At 43.2% G+C, this 21279-nt stretch overlaps 1 protein-coding gene across 1 annotated transcript; it reads right to left on the bottom strand.

The window, feature by feature from the left end:
- Positions 1-1171: 1171 nt before the first annotated feature.
- On the bottom strand, positions 1172-15784 carry LOC106555388 (major histocompatibility complex class I-related protein 1). Its single transcript, XM_014074231.2, has 6 exons — positions 15571-15784; positions 11643-11918; positions 5649-5924; positions 3891-4175; positions 3077-3157; positions 1172-2307 (listed from the first exon to the last, which is right to left on the bottom strand). Exons 1-6 carry the CDS (start codon positions 15734-15736, stop codon positions 2216-2218), a joined length of 1176 nt encoding a protein of 391 aa, XP_013929706.2. The 5' UTR covers positions 15737-15784; the 3' UTR covers positions 1172-2215.
- Positions 15785-21279: the final 5495 nt, after the last annotated feature.

The following is a 21279-nucleotide window of genomic DNA, read 5'->3' as shown; positions in this document are numbered from 1 at the left end:
ATATGTGAGTAAAGGCAGGTGAGTGAATACTTTTGGCAATATAGTCTATGAAATGTTATTCATTTATTCCAGGGGTCCTCAAACTTTTTAAACAGGGGGCAAATTCACGGTCCCTCAGACTGTTGGGGGGCCGGACCAGCTGAGTGGGCATGGCTAGGTGGTCACGCGACTGGGCATGATTAGGTCATGTGACTAGGTGGGTGTGGCCAATTAGCACTCCATTAAACAATGCACTCAAATTAAATTTGTTTTGCTCCTGGGGATGTTCTGTTTGCTTTTGCTTGCATATTGCTCGTTTGGTTGACTTTTCTTTTTACTAGATCGTTTTTTCGGTTGTTTAGTTCTCTCTCTCTCTTCTCTCTCTCTCTCTTTTTCCCTCCCCCCTCTTTCTCTCTCTGACTCTATGTGTCTCTTGTCTCTCTTTCCCTCCCTCGCCCCTCTCTCTGTGTATCACTGTATCTCTCTCTCTTTCTCTCTCTGTCTCTATCTTCTGGAGGAGGGGGAGGCAAAAAACGGGCCTTTTTTGGCCTCCTGGGCAACCACATACTGTGTTTTTCACCTCCCCCGCCTCCAAGGGGCAAAAATGGGCTAAATCTGGCCCAGTTTTGGCCCCGAGGGATCTGTGTGCTCCATTTTTCATCTCCTCTAACTCCAGAAGCACTCTGCAGCAGTGGTGGGATTCAAATTTTTTTACCACCAGTTCTATGGGCATGGCTTGGTGGGCATGGCAGGGGAAGGCTACTGTAAAATCCCCATTCCCTCCTGATCAGCTGGGGCTCAGGAGGCAAAAAATAGATGGGGGCGGGGCCAGTCAAAGGTGGTATTTACCGGTTCTCCGAACTACTCAAAATTTCCACTACCGATTCTCCAGAACTGGTCAGAATCTGCTGAATACCATCTCTGCTCTACAGTCCAAAAATGAGCTAAAATGGGGCCATTATTGGCCTCCCAGGGTGTCCATGTACACCTTTTTTTTTACCCTTCCTGCCTTCCAGTAGAACTCTGTTGGCCTTGCCTTCCACTTCCAGCCTTCGGGGATCACGAAGTTTAGTTTTGCGCTTGGCCTAAGGGTGGGGGCTGTTGAGCAGCCTTGTGGTCCTACGCTGGCTGGATTAATGGCTTTGGTGTGCCATATGTGGCCCACGGGCCATAGTTTGAGGACCCCTGATTTATTCATTTATTGATTGTATTTATATAGGTGCCCATCTCACAGACAAAATGACAAAAAAGTGCAAAAAAGCTAAAACCAATATATACAAACAAGTGTTAATAATAATATTGCTTTAAAAATTGTTAAATCAGAAAAGGCATGCAATTATTTATTGGTCCTGTTTATAGCCTGTGCCACCTACTTATCTGACTGCCTTTCTGAAGGTAGTCCTGCTTTAGAGGTAGTCCTTGCTTAACAACCCAACTTGGACCAGAATTTCAGTTGCTGGGTAATGTCATTAAGCAAAAGATCGCATGATTGCACTATTTAGCAACATCACTTTCAAGTAATCCCAATTGTGGTCATGAGGTCTCGTGTTTCTTGCCCTGTCAAGTTCACCTTCAATTCAATCCCCCCCCCCCGCATCTATCTCCCCCCTATCTTGGCCCTTTTGGCTGCCCTGCACTCCCATGGTCCTCTAAGCTGTTGCCCCCTGCTGGCATTTGCTAACCTTTTCTTCCTCCTACTGATGGGAGGCATCATGGGGTCTAACTCTTCCCAAGCTACGTCTTCCACTCCAGACTACAGAGGCACAAACACCCATGTACACTGATGTCTGTCCCTCTATTGCAAAGGTCTTCTCTTTTTTATCTGAAACTAGCTGATGACCAGTGTTGGCCAGGTATTTATTTATAAGGGGGGAAATGTCCAGACTGAACATAATTTCAAATGTTAGATTTCCCCCCTTACCAGAGAGAGGCCCCTTGTGAACTACTGTGAAGCCGTTACCATGGCAACTCCACTGCGCTGTACAGTAGAAGCCAGTATGGCAGTACAGCACAACAGGCTGCATCTTAACAGAATACACACACCGAGGGGTGTTAGGGATGTCTTATCCACACAGTATTTGTCTCCAGAGCGTAAGTCATCTGTGTACCAAGTTTGCTTATAGAAAATCGGAGTGATGTTTCCTTCAATTAAATGGACCCAAAGTTCCACAGTCTCGATCTTTCTCATGGCTTGGTGGTGCAAATTCTGGTCCCAGTTTCGGTTGTAAGCCAAAGGCTACCTATAATCCTTCAGTTCTTCAAGATCATCGTCTGAAGTGGTGGACTCTTCTTCTTCTTCATCTTTTGCCTTTTTCTTCACACAATATACTGAAAAGACTAAAAGAAAAGCAATAATACAATAATACAATGGTCCACAGACTGCCAATTGGTGACCAATGAATTAGGGTGTTGGGACTAGAAAGTGAGAGATTGTGAGATCGAGTTCTCCTTTAAACCAGCAGGGGAACGTTAGATTAGCAGTCCCCAACCTTTCTGGCTTGAGGGCCTGGCCAGGGGGGGAGGGAGAGGGAAATCCGGCTGTGCAATTTGTGGGCCAACACACACAGCTCAACTTGCACAATGTGCATGCGCACAATGGCCAGCCGCTCTTGCGGCCTGGTGGTCACGCCCCGGTAGTGGTCCGCGGCACACAAGTTGGGGACCCCTGTTTTAGAACTCTTGTGGTCTGCAAGTCACCTTGTGGTGAGATAGGCGGCATAAATGGATGGATGGATGGATGGATGGATGGATGGATGGATGCATAAATAAATAAATAAATAAACAAACAAACAAACTAATAAAACAAACAAATAAATAAATCTCTTCATTTCTTTTGAGTGGAGATTTTGGAAGCCATGAATCCTCTAAGAAGTCTCTCTCTCCTTAGAATAATATTGTTTTCCAACACCGGCAGTTTCCAATGTGCAGACTTCAACTCCCAGAATTCTACAACCAGCATGGTCATTGATGAGAATTCTGGGAGTTGAAGTCCACACACCTGGAAATTTCCAAATTTGGAAAACAGGGCCTTCAAGTCTAAACCAGAATGGCAACCTCGTCTTTCTACAAAGCCCTCTGTAGGTGGTAGCATACTTACCAATACATCCAATGAATACCACCAATGGAATGACAGCAATCACCATTCCTCCTCCCCTTCTGAAATACACACCAGTTGAAACTGCAATGGGAGGAGAGGAAAGGAGTGTTTCCTTCCTGAAATGTGACTGAAATATTGGCATCCATCTCTTTTTCCTAATGTTATATACCTCATTTGGCATGAAAAAGTCAAAGAATTTTAGGCATGTGATATCCGTATCCTAAACGTAAAAGGTAAAGGAACCCCTCGCACATACTTGCTAGTCGTTCCTGACTCTAGGGGGCGGTGCTCATCTCTGTTTCAAAGCTGGAGCCAGATTTCTGAAGACGTCTCCAGGGTCATGTGACTGGCATGGCTAACCGCTGAAGGTGCACGGAATGCTGTTACCTTCCCACCAGTGGTCCCTATTTTTCTACTGGCATTTTTATGTGCTTTTGAACTGCTAGGCTGGCAGAAGCTGGGACAACTAACGGGAGCTCACTCTATTATGCGGCGCTAGGGATTTCAACCGCCGAACTGCTGACCTTTATGATCGATAAGCTCAGCCTCAGCCACTGAGCCACCGCATCCCTACAATCCATATCCTACATTCTACTTAATATTGGAACAATATTCTTTCTCTTTTCTTTATTTATAACCCCATGTTAATAAGTCCCTTGTGTCTTTCAAGGCTTCTTCCTTCCTGTATAACATCTCTTGTACTACACATATTCCCTTGTTTAGGTTTTGTGTTGCTGTAAATATCCCCCACCCAGATTCTTCCAAGGAGAGTCTGCCAGACCCAACCCTTCCCCATCTTTCTCTAGCCTCTCACCAGCTTCTTCCATGGGTATGTCCAGCGGCTCCTGCAAGCCGTCATGCTCAATGTGACACCGGTAGCGGCTCCTCTCTTTGGGATCGATCCGGATGCTGAGCCAGTAGTGGTAGGTCCCATCTGAGTTGGGGGCCACGGACCCCTGGAGGGTGTCTTCCAGCCAGACCTCTCCATCTCTCCTCCAGAAAGCATCGATCTCCTTGGGGTAGAAGCCGTGGGCTCGGCAGAGGAGACTTTCCATGCCGTCAACCTCAGTCCTGCTGCTCATCGTCACCACTGGGGGCTCTGCTCCAGTGTAGAGAATGCAGAGAATTGTCAGAGAAAGAAAAGTCATTTGTTCACAATGTTTGATCCCAAAATTCGCCATCCCCAAATATTTGCATCCTGGTAATGCAGCTATGGGTCTGCTCCGTGGCTCAAGGGAAACCCTGGGGAACTGCTCCCAAAGAATGGAAGGATGCTTGGGACTGTGATACCTCCAGAGAAGCCTTTTTCATAAGAGGCATTTTTTTCCTCTGGAGTCAAGGACAACTCCTGGGGCCTACGAGAAAACAACCATTCAGTTATCTGGGCAACAGCATTTGTTTATATAAAAAACTTAGGCACCACCCATCTCACTATCTAAATGATAGGAAGGCGGTGGCCTATGTAGTTAGGACTCTGGGTTGGAGGTTAGTAAGCTCCCGTCATTTGTTCCAGCTTCTTAACAGGGTTATGAAAGGAGCTTCCAACTGGGTGTTCCCTGGACAACGGTGATGTCACTGGCTAATCCTTTCAAGCCAGAAGCACCTTTAAATAAAAGTGCTTTCAACACTACGGCGACTATCTAAATGAGTAAGGATGTGTTTTTGTCCTTCTTTTTCTCCAATGCATTTTTTTCAATCTCCCTAGTGGTCTCCCATCCAATTGCCAAACAGGCCCAACACCAAAGAATAGGAGCTTTCCAATTCTTCTTTCCTTCAATAACCCACCACCTTTTTCTCGTTATTCTGTGAATTTGTTGTGGTCCGCCAGTGGCCTGCAGAGCTGACAGCAGAGTTGGACAGTGAGGAGGTTGGGGAAGAACATGGGCCAGTCCTGGAGTCTGGGGAAGGCTCGGCCAAGGACTCTGCGTCAGAGCCAGAGAGGAGGTTAAGGACATGTAGTAGTGATGTGCTGCCTTCGGAGCCTCCAGAGTCTGACATCAGTGAGGCAGAAGAACAGTGTGAGCCTGTTCCCAGTGTGCGCATGCACAGAGCTGCCAGAAGGCAAGAACAGTTAAAACAAAAGGGTCGACTTGCGAGTAAGCCTTGGAGATGATTGGCCCCTCCCATAAGACATAAAAGAGGAGCAAACGGACCTGAGCCTTTGCAAGAAGCAATTAGTTCATTCTGTTTTGTTCAAACTCTGAGAAGCTCTGTTTGACTCTGTGCTCCATTTGGCCTTGCAAAACTAATTGGCAATTAGGTCTCTGGCAGCATTTCAAGGGAGATAAAGGTGGGTGCTTATTAACATTACCCGGAACAACTGTGGCAGACATCTGCCGGACTCTTCACAGACTGTTTGTGAATCATTACGGGCTGTGAACGACCCTAATTCACAGCCATTTAAATAATAGAGGGTTTTGGGGACTAAGCACGTGATTTATCAGGAAGCTTAGGTCAGAACAGATTTGAAACAACCTGCTCTTTCTTCAGTTGCTGTATTTTGTACCACCCAATCAAGACTCCGGACCATAAATAGACACCCTCTCCTCATATTCATGGTTGCCATCCTTACTCTTCCTTTGCCGAGCTTCTGTGCTGTAGTCCAGACATTTCTTCAGCCAGGCCAAGCACTCCCCTTCCAGGTAAAGCTTCTTGCGCCAGCCCCTGTCCAAGTCAGCATCCCATTTCTTCTTGGTCACTTCAGCCTCAGCGTTGACTGCCATCCAGTTGAGGGTGGCCTTGTTGAAACTGAGAAAGTCCTTTCCATCGTAAGCGTAAAGATCGTACCCGCTCTCGTTCCCATCTTCCGCCAGCTCACAGCCGTAAAGCCGCTGCCAGACGTGAAGCTCTAAAAGAGAGCAAAATTAGTGAGCCATCACCACACACCTCTGTCATAAAAGAAAAGCTCTCCATCCCTGCTTTACCTCCAGTTTCCAGATTCCCTGACCTAGAGGAAGGCAAAGGAAAGGGATAATCATCCACTCGTCCCATCACCAACGCAACAATGTGCCAGGTTTTTTTAAAAAAAAATTATTTCAGAAATTTAAATACAAAATAAAGGAGAAAAAAGGAGGAAACAAATTAACACCCATCTGACACTAATAATAAAAATAAAAAAGCAAAAAAGGAACAAACAATGAATATCATTCACATGGATATTGAACGTAGAAGGTCCACCCTGCAAAAATATCAGATGTGTTCTCCTCCCCTTGTATAACAGGCCTGCAAACTGTTATGAACTTTCCCATCTTTCAGAGAACGTTCTAAACCCAGATAAAGGGTTTTCTAGGATCATGATGGCCTAAATCTCTCTCCTTCAAAAGGGGTAAGTGAGCGCATGTATAGAAATCCCGATACTAATGCATCCATGTCCCAAGGACAAGCTTCCCGATTCTGATTGAAGCAGGACACATGATTTGCAAAGTTTTATTCGAGCTTAGAAAGAAAGCAAAAAGCAGATTGGGGGGTCAGCAAATCCTTCTCAAAGTAGGCAATTCCTTTGACTTTCCAGCCGAGCACTGCTGATTGTTTTGCATTCTCTTAGAAGTGAATCGCCTCCTTCCTCCAGCTGAAGATAGAGTGACAGAGGTGGGTTCCTACCAGTTCACACCTATTCGGTAGAACCGGTTCGTCAAATCTACCGAACCAGTTAGAAGTGGTTCCACCAGTGGACCCGGAAAGCAGGCCACACCTACAGAAGAGGTTCCAAAAAGTTTTGAAACCCACCACTGGTCCTTGGATATGATTATTCTACACTATCCTGCTCATATTTATAAAACTCAGTGCCTCTCTGAAAGGTAAGGATGACTACTGCATTTGTGGTGCAATCAGAACATTGCGTGTGTTGAAGTTGTTTTAATGCAAACCAAAGATACCTTTTAAAAAGCAAGTTTACATCATATTCTTATGCATGCCAGTGCTGTGTGTGAGGTAATTTAAGGTGGTTCTGACAAGTGTCATCGGTATCTTCATATCCAGTCACATGGGCGGCAAGCCACTCCCACAAAGGAGGCCACTCCCACAGAGTAGGTTCAAACAATTTTTGAAACCCACAACTGTAGCGTGACCATTAAACCATTTTTAGTGTTTTCTACATACTTGGATTTGTTCTTTTAAGTAAGCAAATTCTAACACTGTTTGATACTGTGTCATAGCACAGGGGTCCCTAACCCCCAGGCCGTGGCCCACTACCACACCACAACCCATTCGGAACTGGCTCGTAGGAGCAGTGGGTGAGCGCCTACCCATTAACAGCTCCACCTGCACGAGCAGTGAGCAAGCGCCTGAATGTATGCAGCTCCACTTGTGCTTGCGCACAAAGCTCCATTTGTGCAAGGGGCAGGTGCGTGCACCTGTCCCTTGCACACATGGAGAGGCATTCACTTGCGGGCGTGCCTCTTGCTCACACAGAGCCATCCCCTTCCTCCTCCCCCCTCCCCGCCGGGCCACCAAGCTGGAACAGTCGGGGACAGGTGGCATAGCATATTTGCACCCCCTCCTTTGAGCTCTAATTTCTGGTCCCATCCCCCATTTACCATTCTAGGGCTCAGGAAAAGTATATGAAATTAATTAGCATTACTGTTCATTACCCTAAACAGTGGGGGAAGTGGCAGATGACCAGCAGGTAATTCTCTGGCTTGTAAACCTTTGATCTTGGTCTGGCTGTTGACCACAAACCAAGATAGTATAGTTCATCTGTCAAAAAACACACCTCACATGCTCCATCGACTTTATAGGATTTTTAGGCAACTGAATGGAGCTGGCCGAATGCCCTTCCTGTCACCAATGCGGAGTTATATTCAGCAGATATATTCGCAGTATGCCCAGAGAAAGAAATATCTGCCTCTACCTAGGATTGAACTCATAGCCTCCTGATTGTGAGGCGAGAACTCCACCTCTAGGCCACTGCACCATTCTAGTGGGATGTTAAGGGTTCCCCAACAGAATAACAGAGTTGAAAGGGACTTTGGAAGTCTTCTAGTTGTACCCCCTGCTCTAGCAGGAGATCTAAATCACTTCAGACCACTGGTTTTCCAATCTCTTCTTAAAAACCTCCAATGAAGGAGCACCTACAACTTCCTGGGGCAAGTGGCTCCACTGATTAATTGTCCTCACTGTCAGGAAGTCCCTCCTTAATTCCAAATTGCTTCTCTCCTTGACTGGTTTCCATCCATCGCTTCTTGACCTGCTTTCAGGTGCTTTGGAGAATAGCTTGACTTCCTCTTCTTTGGGGCAGCTTCTTAGATATGGGAAGACTGTTATCATGTCACCCCTAGTCCTTCTTTTCATTAAATTAGAGCAGGGGTGTCAAACCTGTGTCGTCACATCCTCATCTTGTGACCTATTGCGAATTTTCCCCTTTGCTAAACTGGGGCACTTGCAAACCGTTGTGTATTGATGACAGTATAGTAGCATCCTGGGGTGGCATCATCGCTATTTGCTGCCTTCCCAGCTGGTTTCTGACAAGCGAAGTCAATGGTTGGTTGGTTTTGGTTGGTTTATTGGTTTTGTATGCCGCCCAACCCCGAAGGACTCCGGGCGGCTCACAATAAACAGGGGGGAAATAAATAAGACAATACAAACAATATTAAAAATCCACAACAGTCACAATTGAAACAGGGCTGAATACTTCAACAGCCCCAGCCTGCCGGAACAGCCAGGACTTAGTAGCTTTACGGAAGGCCAGGAGGGTAGTAAGGGTCCGGATCTCCATGGGGAGCTCGTGGGGGACGTTGGATTTCTTTAAGGACCGTGATTGACAACAACAGCTGCAGTGATTTGCTTAACAACCGTGGTGAAAAGGTCATAAAATTGGGCGCAACCCACTCCACAATTGCTTTGCTTAGCAGCAGAAATTTTGGCCCTAATTGTGGTTGTAAGTCGAGGACTACCTGCCATCTAATGGAAGATTTGTTGCCTTGAACCGCTTTCTTATTTTATGATTCTTAGCTTATTCTTCTCATTTTATGTATTTCATGATTCACAGTGAATGTATTTCATTTCATTTTTATTTTTTTTCATTTTATTAAGATTTATAGGCCGCCCTTCTCCCTGAGGGGACTCAGGGCGGCTTACAATCACAGGAAAAGGGGTGCAATACCAAAAGACAAACAGTGAGTGAACAAAATAAAATAGTAAAACACAACTTGCATTCAACAGTCAACACTCGGGCGGGTAAATTAAGAACCTATCCCCAGGCATGCTGGGAGAGCCAGATCTTAAGGGCCGTGCGGAAGGTCTGGATGGTGGTGAGGGTACGAATCTCGACGGGGAGATCGTTCCACAGGGTCAGAGCTGCAACAGAAAAGGCTCTCCTCCGTGTAGTCGCCAGTCGACATTGACTGGCAGATGATCACGATTGATCACTTATATCTTTTATGTACACTGAGAGCTTCTGCACCAAAGACAAATTCCTTGAGTGTCCAATCACACTTGGCCAATAAGGAATTCTACTTAGTTTAAACAAACAAGAGCCACTTTGGTACCGGGCTATAAGCAGGGAGGCCCTGAGTTCTAGTCCGCCTGAGGTATAAGGCCAGCTAGATAACCTTGAGTCACTCTCTCTCAGCCCTGTTGAGGAGGCAATGGCAAAGCCTAAATCTGGCCATGAAAACCGCAGCGGATTGTCCAGGCAGTCGCTGGGGTGAACAAACATACAACATGTCTCTTGTTTGTTTAAATTAAATAGAATTCCTTATTGGCCTTATTGGCCCATTCCTTGTGTGATTGGACACACAAGGAATTTGTCTTTGGTGCAGAATTTATTAGCACCCCACAGATTCATTAACTATAAGAGATTAGCAAAGAGCCCTTTTGTGAATCACTTTATATCGAATACAAGAGGGTTAATCCTTGCCAACTACAGATTGAAGAAAAATATCCATGATGGAAGCCAAACACGACAGGATAGGCTGACTGCAAAATGGTCACTCTCTAGGCTGCTGGTGTCCTGCCCCTTTAGGACCTCCCTCTGTGATGGTGAGTTTATCATGGTTTTATCTTACGTTAATATTAAAACTTGTATATTGAACTGTCCACATATTTTTAAAGAGGGAGGAGGGGGAGGGAGAGGAGAAGAGTGTGAGACAGATGGCAAGAGAGGGCTGGCAAGAGAGATGATAGATAGATATAGAGATAGATAGATAGATAGATAGATAGATAGATAGATAGATAGATAGATAGATAGATAGATAGATAGATAGATTGTTGTTGTTCTACTTAAATTTATATTTGTATTTCTGTATATAATGAATTTTATCAGTGCTGTATATCAATGATTACATGACCTCTGCAGATGCCATACACTAAATCAGTGGTAGTCAACCTGGTCCCTACCGCCCACTAGTGGACGTTCCAGCTTTCATGGTGGGCGATAGGGGTTTGCTGTAACTCTGCTTTATAAATTTTATAAAGTTACTTCCCTACTTTATAAATCACCATTACTGTGGAACCGATGGGCGGTTAGAAAATTTTACTACTAACATACAAAAGTGGGCGGTAGGTATAAAAAGGTTGACTACCTCTGCACTAAATAAATAAATAAATAAATAAATAAATAAATAATAAACAAACAAACAAACAAACAAACAAACAAACAAACAAACAAACCTCTCCCTAGCCAGCCCAGTAGCTGATAGCTATAAAAACTGAGCAGAGAGGTGGCTGGGTGTGGTGGTGTTGGAGGGGGTGAGAGAGGGAAGGTGTTTGTTTGGGAAACCAAAACAACCTGAATCAATCTAAGTTAAGTAGAAGCGTTGCTGTTCTTTAGAAGGAGGACTCACAAAGTAGTGGAGGAACAGAATTATAGTAGCTATAGAAAGAATAGTATGGTGAACAATATTAGCCTTTGAATACTTGTAGGTGTGTTGCCTAGAGGCCAGGTGGGATTATGTTGGCTCTCTGGGGTTTTGGAATCCACTAACCTGGATATACATGAAAGAACTTGTGACACCAACTAATATGATGTTAAAAAAAACAAAAGCATATGAAGGATGAGAGCTGTTAGAATATTTATGACGGGGAGAGACATGGTAACAAGGTCAGCCAATGAATAGGCATAGCAACTAAGTCAGTCAATGGGAGATGAAAGAGATCTGAGTCTGTGCAGAGAATTGAAACAGAAACTTAAGATTGTCTGCTCTGAACTCTGAGATGAAACTGTTCTCTCCTGCTTGTGTTCTGCTTGTAACTTCTACCACGTTGAAAGATCCTACTATTGTTATTGTACATTTATTTATCTGTTATTATGTATATCAGTGTTTTTCAACCTTTTTTGTGCAAAGGCACACTTTTTTCATGAAAAAAATCACGAGGCACACCACCATTAGAAAATGTTAAAAAAATTAACTCTGTGCCTATATTGACTATATATAAAGTTTTTTTCCCTCGGCACACCTTACACTATGTCACGGCACACTAGTGTGCCACGGCACAGTGGTTGAAAAACACTGATGTATATGAAGAAGTTAATGAATCCAGCTGAATCAGTTATCTGTGTGTGACAAGAGCATTTTTTCCCCATGTGTAAATTAAACTGGCACAAGGATATGAGATTTCCTGGCCTTACCTCGGCTCTGGTTGTTCTGCTGCAGGATATTCTCCAGGTCCTTCCTGAAACGCTGCCCAGAATGGGAGGCTCTCTTGGTCATCCAGTTCCAGAAGTGGGGGTCTTCTTCCTCAATCTTCTTCATCCAGGGCGCTCGTGACACGGCCCGCTCGGTGATGCTGTTGTAGGAACCAGCAAGGAAACCGCCCCCATAGCCCAGAGCAGTGAACTGGGGCAGGTCCCCAATGGATTCTGATACGGCAGTGTACAGATAAAGCAGAGAATGGGTGTGTCCATCTGGAAAACAAGGGTGGAGTTTCAGATACGGCAGGAAGGAACACTTCCGTAATGTTCAATGGAGTCATTTGTTGATGACCATCAATTCAGTCTTTTATGATCTCAAATTTTCTGGAGACAGAAAAGGTTACAGGAAGTCCTCGACGTACGACCACAACTGAGCCTAAAACGTCTATTGTTAAGTGAGATGTTTGTTAAGAGAGTTTTGCCCCATTGTACGACTTTTCTTGCCACGCTTGTTAAGCGAATCACTGCAGTTGATAAGTTGGTAACCTGGCTGTTAAGCAAAATCAATGGGGAAACCAGATTCACTTATCAAAAAGGTTGCAATCACATGACCTCAGGACATAGCAGCGGTCGTAAGTATGAACCCATTGCCAAGCATCTGAATTTGGCTCACATGATCATGGGACTGCTACAATGGTCACAAGTGTGAAAAAGTGTGGAAAATGGTCCTAAGTCACTTTATTTCAGTGCCAGAAATACAGAATAAAAGAAGTCAAATAAAATAAATTAAATGTCTCAAACAGCACAAATAATAATTTCAGCCGAGATGCTTGGTATTTATTTGTGACTTTGCTTTTGTCCCTTCCACACTGTTGTAGTATAGTGTGGTAACTTTTTTATTTACCTATGCAATAAAACAATCCCTCCACCAGCTAATCTTGTGAATAAAGTTGCACGCTATGCAAATCTTAACAACGCTGAGTGGCTCACAACAATCAAAGAAATTGAAATATAGGTTTGAAATGCAGAATCCCACAAGCTGGGCATCATTCCACAATTATTAGTCTTAATACATCGAATACAGCTATTTTTGGCCTCCAGAAGCCCCACCCTTCCATCCCATTTTTGTGAAAAATGGGCCGTTTTTCGCAAAAAGGGGGGCATTTTTGCCTTCTCCCACCCCCAAGAAGCACTCTGCAGGCTTCAGCAGGGACGGAGTAAGAGAAAATTCTCCCATTATTGTGAAAAATGGGAGGAAAATGGGCCAGTTTTTGCAAAAAATGGGGGTGTTTTTGCCTTCCCCCACCCGCCAGGAAAATTCTGCAGGCTTCAGCAGGGCTGGGTGAAGGCAAAAATGCCCCCGTTTTCTTACTTTTCTCTTTGAAATCTTGGTGCGTCTCATACACTGGTGTGTCTTATAGTCCGAAAAATACGGTAAGTATTATTTATGATGCTTATGACCATGTAGGATTGAAACCCGGAACCTAAAAATTCTGCAATGTGTCCCAGTTGTCTTTTTAGTATTCTAAATGTAATTACAGATAGTCCTCGACTTACGACAATTCATTTAATGGCTGTTCAAACTTAGAACACTGAAAAGACTGACTTACGACAGTTCTTCACACTTACAACTGTTGCAGCATCCGCATGATCATGCGATCAAAATTCAGACACTTGGCAACTGTCCCATATTTGTGACACTGTTACTCCTGGAGTCACATGATTTCCTTTTGCGGCCTTCTGACAAGCAAAGTCAATGGGGAAGTCAGATTCATTTAACGACCTTGTCACTAACTGAACAACTGCTGTGGTTCACTTAACAACTGTGGCAAGAAAGGTTGTGTTAAGTCTATCCCCGTTAGGAGACTAGAGTTGCTCAGCAGAAGTTAGTAACTAATAAGCCACTGAATAGTCACTCACAGCCACCGAAGGTAAAACAAATAATAACTTTACTTGCGTAACAAAAATAGGATAGATAGTCTTCAAACTCGACTATAAGCAGTCTTATAGTATATCAACAGTCTATTTACAATACGTTGAAGTTACAGTTGCTCAACTCACAATTCACCATGTAGACTGGTAACTAACATACAGAGTAGCCACACAGTCTTCTCTCCAAATACTAAGCACATACAGTAACAGTCAGTAACTATCAGGAACAATCAGGAGAACCAGAAGAATCAGGAAACTCAGGAAACATCAGGAGCATCAAGGAGCATCAGGGAGAGAGCTCCGTCCTAGTTCCCACTTCCTTAGATGGCTGCTCAAAGCAATAGCATCCAATTACCTCTCCCTGACATTTAAAGTAACAGATACATTTGTTACAATCATGGCTTATGCTTATATATATATACATTGCCAAGTCAAGACTAGGATTACATCCCTAACAGGTTGTAAAATGGGACAAAGTTTACTTAACAAATGCTTCACTTAGCAACAGAAATTTTGGGCTCAATTGTGGTCGTAAATCAAGGATTATCTGTATATTATATGTGTTGCCTTCTAAATGTGTTATATACTTGTATACTATATGCCTCTCTCTGCTACCAGGAAAACAGGCTAAAAGGTTCTGGGGGAAAATATTTCCATAGCTCAGGGCTCATCTAAAGATACATCTATGGTTGTCCATAGTCCACATTTTATTGTTCTGGCTAGATTCCCAGATTTTTTTTCTTTGCAACTTTCCAAAGCCACCTGAGATCTGCCTAATAACAGGTGTTCTTTTCTTCTGTTTTTCCATTGGTTGTTCCTCTAACACACCACCACACACCTTTGGGCAAGCACCTGACTGTCCTTTATCAGGGAGTGCCGGTGGGCAAAGATCCACCTTTGATCCCGCTATCAAATTTAAATGGCCACCCATCTCACCCGAAAGTTAACTGTTTGCTGCCTGCAACACCAAGATATCAGAATCAGAATCGGCATAGAGCTGGAAGGGACCTTGGAGGACTTCTAGTCCAGCTCCCTGCTCAACCAGAAGAGCCTATACCATTTCTGGTAAAGGTACAGATGACTGGCCAGTCTCTTCTTAAAAACCAGTGATGAAGCACCCACCACTTCTGGAGGCCAGCTGTTCTACTGCTTAATTGTCCTCACTGTTAGGAAGTTCTCCTTAATTCCTTAATTGCTTTTCTCTTTGGTAGGTTTCCATCCATTCTTCCTTGCCTGACCTTCAGGTTCTTTGGAGAATAATTTGACTCCCTTCTCTTCTTTGTGGCAGCCCCTCAAATATTGGAATATTATTATCCTGTTCCCCCTAGAACTTCTTTTCTCTAGATTGGCCATACCCAAATATGTTTTAGCCTCCATGCCTTTAATCCTCTTAGTTGCTCTTCTCTGCACTTTTTCCAAAGTCTCAAAATATTAAAGGACATCAGTTTATAAAATGTAAGATAGCATTAAGGCATACAAAGGATTAGATGTTAACAGACCCAATGGATTTTTGCAAGATTTCCATGTTCCCCTGAGACCTCCCTCCCCTGATGACCCAATCAGATCTTGAAAGACCTTCGGAAAATAAACTGGGTTTAAGCTAACTTCTCGGGAAGGGGGAATGTTTCCCGAAATAGACGCCAGGTTAAGAGAGATTTTTGCAAGCAGCGAAGCCAGCGCGGTGGAACGCTTGGGCTGGGAACCATGGGCGTTGCAGTCCACTTCCCTTTTGCGGGCTCTCGAGTCCCGGTCGCAAATGCCCACCTGCTCCACGGCGATCGCGGCTTTCTCGATTCGTGGCTCCTAGATTCGTCCCTTCCTCTCGCCGCGTCCACCCAGTGGTTTTATCCTTGCAGCACCAGCAAGAATCCTGGCGTGCAGGCCAGGCGGGGCGAGAGGAGAGGAGATCGCCCCTAGGCAAACCCACGCGGCGAAGCCCCCCTGCCCGCCTCTCTTTCCTCCGTCGCCCACGGGCGCTCTCCCCGCTACTCACCGGAGCAGCCGCTACGCAAGAGGAGCAAAAGAAGCGCCGGGAGGAAGAAGATCCTGCAGTCTGAAGCTCTTCGGAGTCTAGCCGCCCTCCGCTCCCCGGACCCACAGGGGATCCTTCCTTCGGCGAAGTTCCAGGGGATCCGCAGGAAAAGATCCAGGCGATCCATGATCGAGACGTCCGAGTGGCTCTCGCGAACAACCGCCCTTAGGACGAGCCTCCCAGATATGCAGATCGCGAACAGCGCTCCGGCTGATCAAAAGTCAGTGTGGGGTGATCGATCGCTCCGCCTCCCAGATTCAGCGAACCACGCCCCGAGTGGAAAGCACCTGTCCGGACACCTGAGCAGGTGCATCCGGCGGGAAAAAGGGAGGGGGCCGATTGCTGCTGCTTCTCCCACGCTAGGCGCTTCTCCTCGGTTTCTGGCACCTTCCTGGTTCGTAAACGTGTGGATAGGTAGTCTTCGACTTCCAGTAGTTCGTTTAGTGACCGTTTCACGTTACAACGGCGTTAAAAAAAGGGATTTATGCCCGTTTATCATCCTTAACAATTGTGGGAAGAAATATCCATCTGGTTGAGTTCCAAGCCGGGAGAAAGGCCAAACTGGAGCCTGGAGGCTGATTGGAAAGATGGTTGAATGATGATCAGAACCACCAAGCACATCTTCCTGGGCAGCTGACCATATGGAGTTGAGAGGGGGGGATTTGCACCTGGGCTTTGCATTTTTTTTTGGAATTATTTTTATTTTAATTGAACAAAAACGCAAAAAAGAATCATCCTTCATTACAACTTGTAGAAAGTGTATCGATTGGTTACAGATAACTTTCGTGCATTTCTTCCACAATCATTACTTATAGTTCATATTAGATTATACACTTTAAATCAAAAATCTTTGTATATCTTACTATCAATGTACCACAATTCTCATTTGACTACAATTATTTGAACATGCTTTTACCTCAAATCATTCATACTTAAAGACACAACCACATAACGGCATTCATTAGCTATTTTAAAAAATCCTCCAATAACATTACACCTTTATAACATCTTTTAAATAAAAGTCAATTAATAAAGTTTCTAAACCTCCCCCCCCCTTTTTTCCCAACTCACTGTTTAGAATTTATATCCAAGTCACTTTTGCCAATACCATAGCATGTATATATTGTTAAACAATGACCATTAATATTTCCTTGTTATTATTATAATTGGCTAAAAATCATTTACTATTTACATCCCATCTCTTCTCATCAGACCCCACCCTCCAAAAAAGACCCTTACACCTTTATAATAAGATCTAAATAAAAATTTGTTAATAAAATTTTATAGGTCTTTTTCCCAAGTCACAATTTGCAATTTATATCCAAATTTCTTTTACTAGATTACCATGCATGTATATATCATTAAGCTGTATCCATTATCATTTCCTTATTGTTATTATAGTTAATTAATTGTTGGCGAATAAACATTTGATAACAATTTAAAACAATCTAAGAGTTACAAAATTCCTACTTATTAATCACCAAAATCAACTATTTTTTTATTATCAACTTTTATTGTCAACCTGTATCTTTCCAGTAACAAAACAAACTTATCTCTCTTGCCAATTGTGGTGTCAGTCTTCTTTTTATCTCCTTTATAAGGTTTTTATAAACTTCTCTCCGCACTTTGTTGCTTGAAGGGTCTCTCAGGTAATCTCGTTGCCCACAAATTGTTACTAAAATTACCTTGTCTCTGGTTGTCAATCTTGCTTCTGAAAAAAATTCTCTTCTTATGTCTATCATCATTAGTAAAAAAATTTCTTCTGTGTCCTGGAATCTGGAGTAGAGCTCCAATTCATCGAATTCCCTTTTCTATATTCCCTTCTTTGCATTTGAATTTTGGGGGCTCCAACCCCATCATCTTTTGCTGTGAGGAAGACTAGTCTTTCCAACTTCTTCTCAGTTCTCCCATATCCTTCCAATAGATTTTGAATTCCAGCCAAGATATTTTGGAATTTTAAGGTTTCCTCATCTGAATATTGATCCATGTTTCCAAAACAGAAGAAAAAAAGAAAAAAGAAAAAAAAACTAATAGCCAATGCCACTCTAGCCTTCCAGGCCTCTTTTATTATTTATTTTAGATTGACTTGAACACATTCTTTTATGCTCTTCAAAGGAGAAGGGTTCTGTTCCCCCCACTTTTTCGCCTGCCAAAATAGTTCTCAGAGGCACCTGTGAAAACAATTCGTGCCCTTGGCTCTTTATCAGTTTCTGTAAACAAGTTGCAAACCCTTCAGCTACAAAGTTAGTGAAGTCAAATATGGAAAGAAAAGATATATGTTGTTTCAAAAATTCCAGCCTCTGACCTCCGAGTGGCAGTGTACTAATTTTTCACCTTCTAATATTTATTTTATAGGAAACAAAGTTCTTTAGGTTTCTTTTAGTGGGATTTAATAACAAGTAATAGGAAGAATTGTTAAAATAAAAAGGAAGGTTTTAATCCAGAAGTAAAAAAATAAAGCAACAAAAATACATATCTTGAATACATATTGGAAAGAGAGGTTGATACTATATGGAACAAAACTGTGACTGAATCTGGATGTTCTGCTTCAGATAACACGAATCCTCCTCCCAGAAGGTAACAAGGAAAACAGGTCATGAAGAGAATGTGTAGCAGCCCGGACAATCCTGCAGACCCTGGTCAAGCATCACTTGTATGCTATATCCTGGATAGACAGAAGTGAACTGCCAATAATAGTTTCTACCATCCTCACCACTCTCTGCACCACCGTCCTGTCTGAAGCAGTAAGGCTTCCAAACCAGGTAGTAATGCAATATGATAGGGTGCTCTCAATCATCCCTCTATAGAAAGTGATGAGGACAGGGGAAGGAAGATGTAATCCTATTTAACTGCTGTGAAAGTATTTAGAAATTATTTTTAGATGAACAATGCAACAAAAAATATGCTACTGTAGAGGCTCTGGCAGTGGTGGGATTCAGCCAGTTCGCACCCCCATCATTTGGGAGAGAACCGATTGTTAACTTTCTGAGCAGTTTGGTGAACTGGTTGTTGAAAAAAATCATTAGGGCAGAGAACCTGTTGTTAAATTATTTGAATCCCACCACTGGTCTGGAGAGGTGTAAAAAGTTAGCTTTTTCAAGCAATCCCACTCCAAAGAATCTCTTGGCGATAGTACCTTTTCAGTGTTATCTCTGATTCCGTTTAGAAACAAATTGTGTATTTATTCCTTTTTGACATGAAGCCAAGAAACAGCTTGTCCAAATAATTTAAGTTTTCATCACACATTCAGTATTGGCTGACTAAGGAAAGTCTCTTTTGAGTTGAGCTCAACTCATAGAGTGATCCTTGCTGGCTGAAGAATTCTGGGAGTTGAAGTCCACTCATCTTGTGGAAGTTGATTCACACATCTTCATGTGGCCAAGGATGAGAAACACAGTCTTAGAATGCTAGTGTACATTTTTGGTAGCAATGCAGAAGTATTATGCCTTGGCCGTCTTCTTGGTGTTTTACTTTTCCAGCAGTGTTACTCAGGGAGGGAGGGAGGGGGTAGGGGAAAACTTTTCTGAAAGTGAAGGTAAAAGTACCAAGTTAATTAAAAATATTCCAAACTGGTTATAAAATAGGACAAAATCAATTAAGGTAAGCTCTTTAAGAGAAAAGCTCTTTAAAATGTCTTTAAGTCAAATTTCTTTAACTCAAATTTCTTTTAAGTCAAATTAAATTTCTCTGTGCAATTTCCTGATTTTATTTATCTCTTTGGGGTTTTGTACTAACAAGCTCTGTTACATTTAAAATGTTTGACATATTCACAAGGAAATAAATCAGGGATTGGCCTTTAATTATCCTTCTTTTGGTCATTTTTATTCTGATAACACTTTAAATTTGTTTTTTGGTTCTAGCTTGGAAGAACAAGCTAGAAAAAGATTTAGACAAAACACCAGACAAAGGTAGATGAGTATTTGCTCCAAAATTAGGTATGGTTTTAATGAGATGGCTGGTATTTAATTTGTATTTATAGCTTCCTGGAGGTTTGCAATGAATGCTAGCTATGCATACTTTATTTACATTGTTTGATTTATTTACATTGTTTGAATTAAATTGTTATGCTTTTGTAACGGGGTGGGGGATTGTCTTGGAAATGATGTTCAATAGAAAATGCAATGCAGAATCCTTAAAATAAGATTTCAGATTACAATAAGGTGACTTTTGTCGCATGATTTTGATCAAACAATTCACAAATGGAGGCTTCGTTTGATTGACTCATAGTTAAGTAATAATTAACTCACTCTCTTGTACCAATAAAGTTGGCTGTAAATCAGAAAAGCAAATAGATACAGCACAGTTAACATCAACAATAACTTAAATAAAGGATCAGGGTGGAGGTGGGATCTTATCTAATCGACTAGCTATCTTTGGAAATGGAACTTCCCTCTGGGTCCCATGCCAATTGTCAGAGCCAGGTTTAGGCCTTTACAGAAGACCAAGAGGCTGGGGACAGACCTCATTTCTAGAGGCGTGAAATTCCAAAGGGTGGGAGTCAGAGGTGGTATTCTACCAGTTCTGACCAGTTCTCCCAAACTTGTAGCGGAAATTGTGGGTGGCCCCACCCACCCAGCCTGGCTCTATGGCATCCCATTTAGGCCCTTTTTGTAGCCCAAAGCGCATGCACGGAAGGCTTAGCGCATGCACGGAGGTGGCATGGGTGAGTGGAGTGAGTACGCGCACATTCTCACATTCACAAATCAGCAGGGAAGGTAATTAAATACCCCCCCTGGTGGAAGTCCCTTCTCCTGGAGCGTGCCAGATGCATTTCCTTGGTTTACAGGATCTGCGTTATGCCCCTTCTGACCTCCCAAGTGGACCAGAATCAGAATCAGAACAGAGCTGGAAGAGACCTTACAGCCCCATTCCCAAGCAGGAGATCCTATATATCATTTCTGACAAGTGGCTGTCCAGTGTCTTCTTAAAAGCCTCCAGCGATGAAGCACCTAATCTCTGAAGGTAAGCTATTCCACAGGTTAATTGTCCTCATTGTTAAGGACTTTCTCCTTAATTCCAGGTCCTTGATTAGTTTCCATCCATTGTTTCTTGTCCTGCCCTCTGGTGCTTTGGAAAATAAGTTGACCCCCTTCTCTTCATGGCTGCCTCTCGAAAGAGCAAAGGTGGCGCAGGGGTTAGAGTGCAGTACAGCAGGCTACTTCAGCTGACTGCTAGCTGCTGTTCAGCAGTTCAAATCTCACCAGCTCAAGGTTGACTCAGCCTTCCATCCTTCTGAGATGGGTAAAATGAGGACCCAGATTGTTGGGGGCAAGAGGCTGACTCTGTAAACCACTGAGAGGGTGCTGTAAAAGCACTATGAAGCGGTAATATAAGTCTAAGTGCTATTGCTGATACTATCATGTCCCACTTTTCTTTCTTTTCTCTAGACTGGCCAAATCCAAATCCTGCAACCGTTCTTCAAATGTTTTAGCCATCAGGGCTTTAATCACCTTAGCTGATTTTCTTTGCACTTTTTCCAAAGTCTCAACATCTTTTTTGTAATGTGGTGACCAAAACTGGATGCAGTATACTCCAAGTCTGGTTTTACTAAGGCTTTCCAAAGCAGTACTAATACTTAATGAGATTTTGATTCTATGTCTCTGTTTATACAACCAAAGACTGTATTAGCTTTTCTGGCTATTGGCCAGACCAGACCAGTCCCATTGGGGT

This window comes from Thamnophis sirtalis, unplaced genomic scaffold (assembly GCF_051295495.1).
Source record: "Thamnophis sirtalis isolate CommonGarterSnake01/CBP01778 unplaced genomic scaffold, rThaSir2_p1.2 scaffold_3, whole genome shotgun sequence".
In the NCBI taxonomy this organism is placed as follows: domain Eukaryota; kingdom Metazoa; phylum Chordata; class Lepidosauria; order Squamata; family Natricidae; genus Thamnophis; species Thamnophis sirtalis.
Note: the sequence above shows the minus strand (reverse complement) of the source record. Positions and strands in the feature narration are given on the sequence as shown.